Source organism: Dermacentor albipictus, chromosome 9 (assembly GCF_038994185.2).
Source record: "Dermacentor albipictus isolate Rhodes 1998 colony chromosome 9, USDA_Dalb.pri_finalv2, whole genome shotgun sequence".
Taxonomy (NCBI): domain Eukaryota; kingdom Metazoa; phylum Arthropoda; class Arachnida; order Ixodida; family Ixodidae; genus Dermacentor; species Dermacentor albipictus.
The window spans coordinates 84284317-84297294 of NC_091829.1; the positions used below are offsets into that span (position 1 = coordinate 84284317).

The 12978-nt window shown below is 44.8% G+C and overlaps 1 protein-coding gene across 1 annotated transcript in view; it reads right to left on the minus strand.

Annotated features, from left to right (window-relative positions):
* LOC135919853 (WD repeat-containing protein 36) overlaps positions 1–12978 on the minus strand; it is a 48888-nt gene that overhangs the window by 26453 nt on the left and 9457 nt on the right. Inside the window, exons 7-10 of the mRNA XM_065453816.2 lie at positions 10180–10355; positions 5628–5748; positions 3777–3926; positions 1247–1395 (exon numbers count right to left, since the gene is read on the minus strand). Of these exons, the coding sequence (XP_065309888.1) occupies positions 1247–1395; positions 3777–3926; positions 5628–5748; positions 10180–10355 (596 nt within the window). The remainder of the gene's footprint in view (positions 1–1246; positions 1396–3776; positions 3927–5627; positions 5749–10179; positions 10356–12978) is intronic.

Consider the following 12978-nt stretch of genomic DNA (forward strand, 5'->3'; position numbering starts at 1 on the left):
AGCCCAGGCTTTGAGGCGTTCGGGACCAGAAGGAACAACGAACAAGATTGATTTTTATTTGCAGTTAGGGTAACCTGACTTGCAACCTCTAATGAAGCATTTTCTGCCCAACGTCGCTCACTGTGTAGTGTTGTTTCGTCAGATTTTCCACCATGACTGCTCATCACTTTCAATTTAATTTGGACAAGGCAATACTTAAAATATGTTTATTTCCTGGTCAGAGAACGCGGCTATGGCACACAAGCAACTAACATGATTTGATGGAAGGTGAGTGAATAACAGCTATGAAGAGTTCAACAACACAAAAACATTTCAACTGTTCGCTTGGCTGAGAGAGAGAGAGCGTAAACTTTTATTTCAAATCAACAAGATTTGAGTCCGGCGTCTTTTTAGTGGGTCTGGGCACCCGCCGCGGACGCGGTTCCGAGACCTTGTCTCGAAGCGGCTTCCTCGGCTCGCAGGACGGCCCAGAGTTGTGCTGTCAGGTCAGAGCTGAGCAGTGCGATCATCCAGCGTGACCGGAGGCTGGCGGTGGAAGAGACGGAGGGGTCGGCACTGCCCGACTTGTTTGTTAGGTCCCGACACTCCCATAACATGTGATTTAGTGTGGCAACCTCACCACACGACATGCATCTGTTTGTAGTGTACATGTCTGGATACATGGCGTGCATGAGTCTGGGGTTTCTGTAAGAGTCTGTTTGGCTGAGTGATTTTGGATTTCCCATGAGCAGGCAGTTGCTACAGCAACGAGAGATAAAACTTTTTCACTCTTTTTGCTGTGGCACCTCTCAGATGTATAGCCACTGTTCTTGGGAGCGCGTGATGGAGCCTTTCTTTCCCTGCTAGTGACATACTTTCGCTGCATCACTCAATCATTTTGGATTTCCCAAGAAGTGCTGGCTGCTATACCAAAGGGAGATAAAACCTTTTCTCTCTTGAAGTTGTGTCATGCCGCCGACAGGTAGCTGCTGTAGTCAGTGGACCGATGGGCACGCACCATTGTTACTCTATCTGGTCGATCACACCTTGCAAGCGAGCCAAGAAGTGTCCCCACCTAAAGAGGGTATATCTTACACCGTACTCCTAGCTATCCCATACCGAAACCACAAATGACGTAATATTTCGAAAACTGCTCACTGCACAGGAAAATCAATTGCATATTTTAAATCAGCATGTAAAACTGCACAAGTTATCCAAGTTTGATCAAAACGTGTCCATGAATGAAAAAATAAGAAGTGACTCTTACCAGAGCGGAGACACCCTGGACCCCCTTGAATCGGTCATGCAACAGCTGGTGCTTCCCCATACAGCAGCGGTCGTAGGACCACGTTGTCACCCTCTTGATACCCCGGTGACAGGCTGCCACGTTGTCCCACTCCTTCTCACGCGTTGTTTCTGCCCCCAAGAGAGGAAAAGCAGCAGCAGTGGTCAGCCAGCAAAAGCATGCCAGACTCACCGGTGAAGCCTGCCTACTCGATCGACTGCCAACACAACAGGTATTCTGGTCAGCTCTGTTTCAAGAAGTGGACTCTCTAAATTGAGAAGTTGACTTTTCCTTCAGCATGCGAGGTGTGCCTGGTAAATGTACCATAAAATTAATATGCTGCACCAGCTTTCTAATTTCCGATGACAAAAAAATTGTTTTGCCAAGCCTACTTCTTCATAAACTTCAGCTAACTTATGTTTGCTCAGGTTTACAGTCTGACATGTATGGTCTGAACTTTATTAATAATAATCGACCTGAGAGAGAGAAAAAATTACTTTAATTCCGTGGTTTTACGAGCCAAAACCATGATCTGACATGAGGCAACCTGTAGTGGGGGGACTCCAGATTAAATTCGACCACTTGGGGTTTCTTAACGTGCACATAAATCTAAGTGCAAAAGGTTTGATGCACTTCACCCTCATTGAAAAGTGGCCACTGCAGACAGGATCGAACTCGAGCTCATAAGTGCAAAACCATATCCGCTGGGACACTGCGTCGAGTCCTCAAAAGGACACAAAAGCAGGTTTGAATCATTTTGAAGTTTAACTAAAGGAAGTGTTTAAAAAGCATCGGCACCTTTTGGGATTTTAAGCACAGCTGATTAAAACCACAGGAGGTATTAATAAATTATACAACTACTAGAGGTAAATATAACTTTACTTAACTCCAATATTATTGACTAACTCATGTTACATGGGCTCCATAAATTTCCACAATTCCTGTGACATGTCCATGAATGCCAACAGTACTTCCAGTGAACCTCTATTTTTTTCGTCTGTTACAAGGTGTAATTTGAAGCTCCGTTCAGTCATATCTTCTTAATCAGGTGATTAAAATTTACAAATCTCAGGAACACAATTTGTACATGGCTGTCCAGTCAACACTATTTTGAGTACTTCAAGAAAAAGCTGCTTTTACTGTACCAGCTTTGCAATAAATGATTGTCACATACTGTAGCTCTTTCTTTTCAAGAAGCGCGTTTCTAACTGCCCCCCCCCCCCTCCCTACACAATTTTTCTTCTGCCGTTATAAACCAAAACATGTGTCCCTTATATAGGTAAGCATACCCAAAGAGGACAACATAAAGGTCATGCCTAATTGCAGTGTGAGTTGTTCATGCGAATTGTGTTTGGCTGCCATGTTTCAATCAATGAGCCCTTCGCAAAAAACTTGCAATGGGGTCCACAAGCAAGTGCTATCATAATTTGCAATGCTGCAACACACATATGTCTGTGTAGTTTTGCAGGAAGCACAATCCAAAATGCCACGACAACAAAAGCAGCTTTACACCCAAAATATGAAGACAAATCAGTTATTCACTTGCACAGTATTCGTGTCTTCAATTCTGCTGCAGCTTTTAACACTCTTTAATAATAATAATAATAATAATAATAATATATAATATATGGGGTTTTACGTGCCAAAACCACTTTCTGATTATGAGGCACGCCGTAGTGGAGGACTCCGGAAATTTTGACCACCTGGGGTTCTTTAACGTGCACCTAAATCTAAGTACACATGTTTTCGCATTTCGCCCCCATCGAAATGCGGCCGCCGTTGCCGGGATTCGATCCCGTGACCTCGTTATAATAATAATAATAATAATAATAATAATAATAATAATAATAATAATAATAATAATAATAATAATAATAATAATAATAATAATGATGATGATGATGATGACGACGACATTAATAATAATAATAATAATAATAATAATAATAATAATAATAATAATAATAATAATAATAGTAATAATAATAATAAGAGAGATAGGCTTTACTACAGGAGCATGTTTCCTTGAGTTAGCAATCATTATGCAACCCTATATCGGCACCAACACAATCACTTTCTTCCCACAGTTACAAGGAAGGTTACAAAAAACTTGCAGTTACAGGTAAAAACTTTTTAAAAAAATGCGCTCATAGAAAAGATGGAGACGGAGCACTCGTGCAGTCTGCATCTTTTTTTTGTCCTATTCTTCAGCACAGCCTTTCACAAAATGTCAAATCAAATAAGCCTAATTAGCACCCTGAGCCAGTTCCCACAGTCATTAAGGCACCTGTCCGTACAACACATACCAGCCCATTGTACCAAGACAACCTACTCCACCATGGAGCTTGTAACCTTTCAAGCCAACTGGGTCAACACATCAGCTGCGGAAAACATTTCTGATTTTTTTTTTCCCGCAGTATGCATGTTCTTCTTTGGCAAATAGACTCGGTCCTGCATAGCTGAGGGGTTATGTGGTTAGGGTCAAAGGGCAAGGGGGCAGGAAGGAACTCACCTGAGGTGAATTCACAGATAGGGGGCATCTTTCCCGGGTCCTTGAGCACACCATACTTCTTGGCCTTCTTGCGATCGTAGGATGCCTGGCCAAGGCTCTTGTTGAGATTTTCCCCAATAGTGGAGAAGGAACGCAGCGTGCTGTCCATACCTGCAGTATAGTGGACATGAATTGCAATTTTCACTACTGAAAGTTCACCACCCGTCGAACACCTTCCTCATTGTATATGAACTCTCTCCCACTTCTCGTTACAGGCAGTGGCCACTATCATTCCTTCCTTCAAGGTGTAGTTTAAAGGAGCAAACAAACAAGTGTCCCAGCATGGCTGCCGCAAAAAGGTAAACAAATGACAGATGATGCAGGACTTATCAGCAATATCTTTCAATTGTTAGTGCTTTTTCTTCGCTGTCTGTGACATGCTTTTCTCTGCTAGTGGCATGCTGCTTGCTAGCAGGAATCTAGACAGCAAGAAATGTAAAAAGCAGCAAAAAAAAATCTATTACTAAAGCAACACTGCCTTGTCACAGAGAGGAAGTGGTTCAAATTGTGGTTACTATCTTGCATTTGCATCCCTTGTCTGCGTCCATATCCAAGTGGCTGGGAAAGAGAGGGGAGAGGGGTACCAGCCTGGAATCGCAATTGCTTGTGGAAGCCACAGCAACACTTACAGTAACTGTTGCAGTAACATTAAGACTGGCCTTCTTACAGGCCAAATTAATGCTGCAAAAAGTTAAAGGTACACTAAAGGAAAATGTCAAGTTGAGCTAGATTGAAATATTAGGCTTTTGTAGTAACGAACTAGTAATTCGTAGTAAGAACAAAGCTTTAGTAAGCGAGAAAATAACGAAAATGGAGAACTGGGGTGCTGAGACCTGTTGTTGACAATGGTACCTCTCTCACATGATGTCACGTTCTGGGCGGTTGTCACCGCTGGTAAGCAAGGAGATGGAAACAAGATGTTTACAAACGAAGAGTGCGAAGCGCCCGCGCTGTGCGCAGCGATAGAGAGAAAGCAGGGAAGTAAGAGGAAGGCAAAATGTTTGTCTGAGCCGAGGCATGTGTTTCAAGGAATGTCGCAGATGCGAGTTGAGAGAGTAGTGGCCAATTGACAGAAAGCAGCAGAGGAGAAGGTGACGTGGAGATTACGTTGTCTACGTTGTCCCCAGTCTTGGCGCGGTCGATTCCAATTGAGGAGCGGCAGCGGGACTTTCGGTGGCAATTTTCTAAGCAACAAGGTAGTATGCAGTCAAACACCTCTACAACGAAATGACCTGTATAACGAAGTAATGCTGACCTGGCTCTATTATGAGTGGTGTGATGTGCTACCTTTAAAATGAAGTGACCTGTGTAACAAATGATTTCGGAGCACATCTTACAAAGGCTTTTGACTGTTCTGGCAAGCAGTATACAACGATAAACTTTTAGAATGATAATATATTGATCGAACTCGACTTTATCTTTTCCTTTAGTGTCCCTGTAAAATGCCAGAGTTTCACATGCCAAGCCATAATTTTGGGATTTTACATCCCAAACCACACTCTGATATGAGAGAAGCTGTAGTGGAGGGGCACCAAGTTAATGCTGATTAGCTTGGAGCACAAGATTGTTGAATTCTGCCCCCATCTAAATGTGGCTGCTGTAGGTGGGAATTGAATACATGATATTCTTCACAGAAGCAGGACACAATAGCCACTAGGGCAAATACACTACAAACAGTAATGCATAATGCAGTGCCACGACCAAGCTTTTCAAAAGAAACAAGAGAAGCACCGCATGCAGGAACATGGGGCAAAAACCGGTTCGTAGGCAGGGTTGTCTGACACGAACGTAGCAGATGCTGCAATGACTGACCTGCGCTCAGAATGTTGGTGCCAGCAGCCCCATGGAACCGAATCCGACAGGGAGCACTGCTGTGTCCCTGCTGCTGTTTGAGCAGACGACCGCTGCCATCTGACTGGTCAAAGATCCACATCTGCAAAACGTGAAAGGCTAGATGAAGTTGGCCATACAGGGAACTCCCCTAAAAGCCAGGGAGCCATCCATGCTAGTTATCGACCTTCAGATGCTTTTGTGCACACGCAGGAGAGATGGCGGGTCTACTGACAGAAGACTGGCTGCTGTATGCAATATGACAATGGCAACAATAAAAATTGCGATAAAAGCATGTACCACTACTATTTCTCCAGACCTGTGGAGCATGCCACTGTTATATAGACACAACAATTTGTGGGGTTCTCCTCTGTGCTCTTGGGACAAAGGAACGACAACACAGTAGTGCAAACAATCACAGGGGCATTTATTGCACCTTTCATAGATCAATGCCTGCTAGCCAAGTTGCTATCCACAAAACATGCCGATGGGCGCGCGACAAATCTAGAAGTCCGACTCACCGCGACCTCGCGAGCGAATAGGTTCGCCCCATGCTGGATCCCAACGCCTGGTCGTTCGCGCGTACTGTCACGCGAACGGCGGCGCATTCCAAGGCGGCCACGCGAGACGGTCTCGCAGAAGCATGGGTCGGCGCACACGCGGCACGTCCGCACCGCTTGACGATCTCGGAGAGAGCAAGCACGTTCCTTTCGGTGTCCAAGTAACCTCACCTGTCGGTGGTGTTAGCAGCGCAACACTCGTGCCATCTCTCGCACTGCGCTTCAACCACTCCGACCGCCGCGGGCGCCAGGCCACACGGCGGGCAAAGCCGCCCTGCAGGAAGCGAGCTATGCGGGAAAACTAGATCTCAGGGGAGGCGTGAGAGTCACGCATCCCCACAAATTTCACTGCCAATTTAATGGCAAATGCTAGAGAAATGCGTGAGCATTACGTCACACCTCTTGGAGGTGTGGGATCCATGATTTAAGCCGCATTCACCGCATGGCAAAGAGTTGTTCAGGAGCTCACTCGACTCATATACACTTCTCTCTCTCTCACACACACACACACACACACACGCACACGCACACACACACACACACACACACACACACACACACACACACACACACACACACACACACACACAAAGACATACACATATGCATGCACATATGCATGCACATATACGATACATACACACATACACAGTCATATACATACTCTTCTAAGCTTTCCTATCCCCTCTCTACTTCTACCATGTGACAGGCTTTCCACACTTTACACATGCACTTTTTCCTGCTTGGCACTTCCAATGCTAACTGCTAACGCATTAAACTTCTTGATCAGGGCTGCATAACATACAGACAGCAGGCCACATCAGAACGGCAAGTTGGGCCAGTTGGTTGGGATTCATGGTAAGGGTTGTAACAGCGCACCCAAGACAAGGACAACAGAAGGAATAAAATTGGCATTGGCAGGAATAAATTGGCATTGGCAGCGCTGTGTCGTCGTTTTATTCCTTCTGTTGTCCTTGTCTTGGGTGCGCTGTTACAACCCTTAGCAGGCTGCATGCTGATTTTTAACAGCCTGTGGCTGAGTTTAGACTTCTATGCACTGCTGGTGCTACAACTGAGACATGGCCAAATGTTAAGAAATTCAATTGAACGACATCAAATAGACTGTCTTTCTGCAAGCAAAATATAAAGTTTTTCACTAAAAGTGCAGCCCATGTTGCCTTCGTAATAGTTTGTTCTGGCTTTCGGTAGCTTTGAGTTAAGCAGCAGTATTCTAGAAAATTTTCAAACGTACATAATTAAATTCACACATAGCACCATTCCGCCCCACTAGCTGATGAAGAAGGACGAAAGGTTCTACAGGGGCAGCTCTTACAGACCCTACATACATACTCAGAAACCCAAAGAGTCAACAGATTTTAGTTTTACAGCTGCCGATGCAAGCAAAACAGGCAGTGTGTGTTCATAGCTTGAGAGAAGGCACTGACTGCTTCACTGATTGCACACAGGTGCAATCGATGATAATGATGCTTGACACTGGTGCTTCAAGCATACAAATGTGTGACTATTAAATAAGGCCAGCAATGGAAGCTGTCATCAGCTGTTATGGCTGCTGATTCAAAGCATAGTCAGTTACTGTAAAAAACCGCATATAATGTGCGGATTTTTTCCAATTATTAGCATCCAAAATTTCCACATTGTATATATATATATAGTATTTACAAATCCATGCAGAAATTTCAGCCAAAAGTCGGGCTCAAATTATTGGTTTCATTATTACTGCATGGCTACTATCATCTTCATTGTCCTCTAGCTAGAGTTATTGCATATACTTAGCACATAGAGTAACTGTACCACCAGCACACAGAAAATGCCATCTAGAGACGGCGTGGGTTTGGTCGCTGTAACGTGCTGACAATAGCAAGTGCGTGCACCCCTCGGAAGCATACAAACTAACGATGTGAAGTGCACGCTATAAGGAAATTGAATTTTTTCTCCACTATGAAGGCAGTAAAATCTCAGGGCCGCAAAAGCAGTGCTTGGATTGGCAACTGTGCCAAAGGGAGGCAGCTTGGTATGACTCACTCGTGACTTGTTCAGTTTGCCTCACTTGTATTATATGCGGATGAAACTATTTCTTTTTTCTTCGCTTTCCACTATCCAACAATCTTGCCTCTCAATATTTGAGGGTCCGTATTAATGGGAGTTTTCACAGTACATTCTACACTTCATTAAAAAGTGATAACTTTATCAGACAGATAGCTATGCGCTGCAGATTATCTTTGGAGCGTTGATTACAAAGCTACTACCATGCGATGTTTGTACACTGCAATAATCTGAACAGCATCACACACACAGTCCAGCAATAACATCACGCATGACTAGTTGATACTACATGTGACCTGTTCTACCAGCTGCTTTGGACACAACATAAAAAAACAAGGGCATTGGGAACAAACAGAAGGCACAATATTCTTTCTTCATAAAAGTCACCCATAGTGTATTCATTAAGTAGTTCATCATTATGCTCTGGACATTCTGTAGTCTATACCACAGAGCAAGAAAGACTGGAGGGCCGATGTGACTGGCAGTCCAACTAATGTCCTGTTTATTCAAGCTTTGTGGAGCAACCCATAGGTGGCACGGAGATTTAGTACTGCGCTGTTAACAACAGCTGCACAGCATGGCACTTGTGCAACTCTTACAATGCTGACAACACCAAGATCTCTTGGGGCAGCAATGGGTCTATCGCACTTTATTCCCCAGGTGTGCATGATGAGCTCACACCCTTCCACAACATGCACTGATGCAATTGGCACCAGCTACTGTGATGTTGGCACTGCCTGACTGACCGGCAGACATTGTTCCTTCTAGCGCAGAAGTTGTTCTTTCTTGCAGCCCTCTTTGTACGGTGGCACGAACGGAGAAAGGGGGAAGAGGTGTTACAAACACGTACACGAACAAGTGTTAGAAGGGACGAGTGGTGTAAAAGAGTATAAAGCAAGGTGTGGTGCGGTGCCTGGAAGTTAGTTGGACGTGCTAAATGCACTGTAGGACAGGCAAGGCAGTACACTCCTGCAGGGCTTGTACAGAACATACGACTCAAAATTCATGGACAATTCAAGGATTTCAATGATGCCAGACCAGTATTCAAGAGGAAGGTGAAACAAACCTTTGTCTGTACACGCACACTGAAAAGTAGCGAAGTCTCCTTAGATGCAATTTCTTGCGCTATGCAGCTGCTGAGTTGGACACTTGCTTCAAGCTCTTAGGGTGACTGTTCTAAGCTGACTTTCCCGTTGTAATGCTTTAACTCGCCTTCTGGCATGATTGTTAGCACTGTTCGACTTCAGCCAGATACTACCTGGCAAGTTAAAGCCGAACGGCTAAAAGTTACATTGCACCAGACATTTCTAGAGCCTACAGCTCTAAAATGGAGCTGCATGATGGCTGCGCTGTGAACTAACTAGCAAAACAACAAAATGGCGACCAAGCTTGGTCGCTTGATCTGGCTTTGTCTGGCTTCACAATGGCAGCAGCAATTTAAACAAGCCTGTCATTGATGGCTGTGAACACACCACATTGCAATCATTTAGCCACACTTAAAACAAGATGTCTAAGACGGTTTCCCGATAAACAGTGTCCATAACACAGCCCCTAAGCAGAGTTTGCTACTTTGAATGTTCAAAAGATGCTTCCAACCAGAGTTTTCAAGGAATTAAAGGAACACATTTATTTTTTAGAAGTTTTAAGGGCTCTTGAATCTCTTTTTCCAAATTCAAGGAGGCTTATGAAACCTGCTCCTGTCCACTTTCTTCAGTGATGTATACTTTTACCAGCTTTCTATCTATACGCATTAAAGGCATTAGGCTGCTTGTGAAGTTGCCGCCGAGGCAAATAAGGGATGAACATAACATGCACGTAGCACAACGGCCTGTGCATTGCTGCTATCCCATGTCCCCAGCGAATGGAAAATAACCCAGCCACTTTGACAGATGGAAAGAAGGTAGGCTCACCCTCAGAGAGTTGTCGGGCGAAGAAGTCAGCAGTAGAGGCTCGTCTGGCAGAAAGCGCATGCCGGTCACCGCTGACCGGTGGGCCTCCAGTAGTTGGCTGTGCAAGGCACGTTTCTCCAGGTCCCAGACAGCCACATGACCGATGGGGCTGCCAGTCGCCATGTGCGAGTGCCCGTCTGCATGCACCGAGGGTGCGGGTCAGGGCGGCTGGTTTATTCCAAGCTCACAAGAGGTCAGCAGTTTCAAACAAGCCTAGATAAGCATTGTACCTGAGTAGAAGAATGCTGAGTAGAAGAACGCTTTAGCCACTAAGCCATTACAGGTAACTGCCCGTTGTGCGTGTTTACACTGTTACCTTTGTACACATTAAAAAGAAGTACTGTTGTCCAGCATGTTTATTACATTTCTAATTATATTTTTTCTTTAGATGCACACTTTTTGTTTTTTTCTCTCACCTTTTCCTCACATCATTTCGAACTCTCCGTCTTATTTATTATTGTTTTTCTCTTATTGTGCAACATCATTTATCTGTGTTCTGTGTTTTCTGTGATACCAGGCAGGTGTCATGGCCCTCCTTATGGCAGTTGCCAGCTAGCTCTTTTTATTTATCCTTCTTGTAATCATATTTATGTAAACAAGCCCAACAGTATTAACTGAAAAATCTTTTTTAATTATCAATGCTACAAGTGACAATGACGTATAGTGCAATCATAACTTCAATAACATAAGTGTACTCCTACAAAGCACAAAACATGTACGTGACTGACTACAACAAATTTAGTAAGAAGCACCCGACAGGACATGAAGCTGATTATGGGCCCCCTCCATTGCAATTCACTCATAAAGTAAAAAATGTATCAGAGCACATTTATTTATTTATTTATTTATTTATTTATTTATTTTATGTTACGCCCCCCCCCCCCCCCCCCCCGGGGCTACAAACATCACAGTTTGAAATTAACTCAGAAGCTTCATGCTCAACAGCACAGTGTGAGGTGTAACGACATTTACTGTGGCAGTGGAAGCTGTAATTATCAAAAGCCAATACCGTGCACAAGTTTAGCTGCCTTGGCATTACACGTTTCAGCATTCATCAAGATAGCAAGTTACGAAAATGCCTCAACACGCTGGTTTCCATCCACGATTTCAAAAATTGCAAAAGTATGTAACCAAATTCTCGATAAAATGATGTACAGTCACATCTTGTCATGACGAAATAATGGATACATTACGAAGCAGCGAAATTATTGAAATCCCCATAGACATGCATACTGCAGTGCATGTAACAAAGTATATGACGAAGTAATTCTTGTTCTTTCTTCAGCTTTGTTATAACAAGATTTTACAGTATTTCGTTTTGATAACTTCTTGTTCAGTAAACACCATGTATTTCAAACCTCAATATAATTTAATTTCACTACCACCACAAAGGAATCCCGAAGCAATAAACAGAAATGGTTGCAGACGCAGACGGTGAAGGGTTCAATTACATGCGGTTGCTTGCGAATGCATCTCTCGAAACATGCGCCGCGCAACAAAGAGCAGCTGCCTAAGTGGAGCAATGTGGCAGCAAGATCCTCTACCAGCAAGTGCACAGTAACGTGATAAAGCGTGTGCTAGGGGTGGGGTGAGCAGATAAGCACGCATCTTCTTCTCTAATCCAACTGTGACTGTGTATGGCTGTCAGCACGGCTGAGCCTGCATACCCTGTCATGCCGCGTATCCTATGTTGGAGGTAATCTGTGGAGGGTGCAAAAACTGGGCGAGACAAGATGGCCATGCCTTCCTGTGCTCTATCTTTGCCCGCATTCAGTGCTGGAGGTTGCGTGATCTCGAGTTTCAGGGATGCGTTGAAGTGAGAGGCAGACGAAGCCTTCACTCCCCTTGGCCTGCGCTTTTCAAGATAGTGTCATCCCACTGCAGGCGACACTGTCAGCTGTGGGGGCGGAGCGGACACGATAGAGCCACAGGCGTTGATTCGTACAACCGATGTGAAGATAGCGTCAATACGGCATCAGTCGCTGACTTTCAAATTAAACAAAATTATTTATTTCTCGACGAAATTAGTTTTTTTTCAGACTGCCCCATATTAAGACAAATTTTGCAGCCCTTTTCATCTAAAAAATTAATTGGCAACTACTAAATTGCTAAAAGGTTGAATTTCAGTATAACGAAATTTCGATGCAATAATGCAAGGTACCTACTTTACCAACGTTGTTATATCAAGTTTTAAATTGTGGGGATGCGCGACCCTCGCGCCTCCCCTGATGTTTTTCCCGCATAGCGCGTCTCCTGTAGTGCGGCTTCGCCGCACATGCGGCGGTCGGAATGGTACAGGCGCAGTCCGAGAGATGGCGCGAGTGTTGCGCGGCTAACGCCGCGAGGTTACTTGGGCGCCGAAAGGAAGGCGCTTGCTCTCTTGGGTTCGAGACAGGAAGCGTGCCGCACGTGCAGCAACCCTCTTCCCCGGCGGGTCGCCGAACAGCGCGGACATTCCGCGCGCGCGCGGCGACCGATGCATCTGCGAGACCGCCTCGCGTGGCCGCCTTCGAACGCGCCACGATTCGCGTGACTATACACGCGAACGACCAGGCGTTGGGATCCAGCATGGGGCGAACATATTCGCTCGCTTCCGGTCGCGGTAAGTCGGACTTCTAGATTTGTCGCGCGCTCATCGGCATGTTTTGTGGATAGCAACTCGGCTAGCAGGCATTGATGTATGAAAGGTGCAATAAATGCCCTTGTGACTGTTTGCACTACTGTGTTGTCGTTCCTTTGTCCCAAGAGTACGGTGTGAGA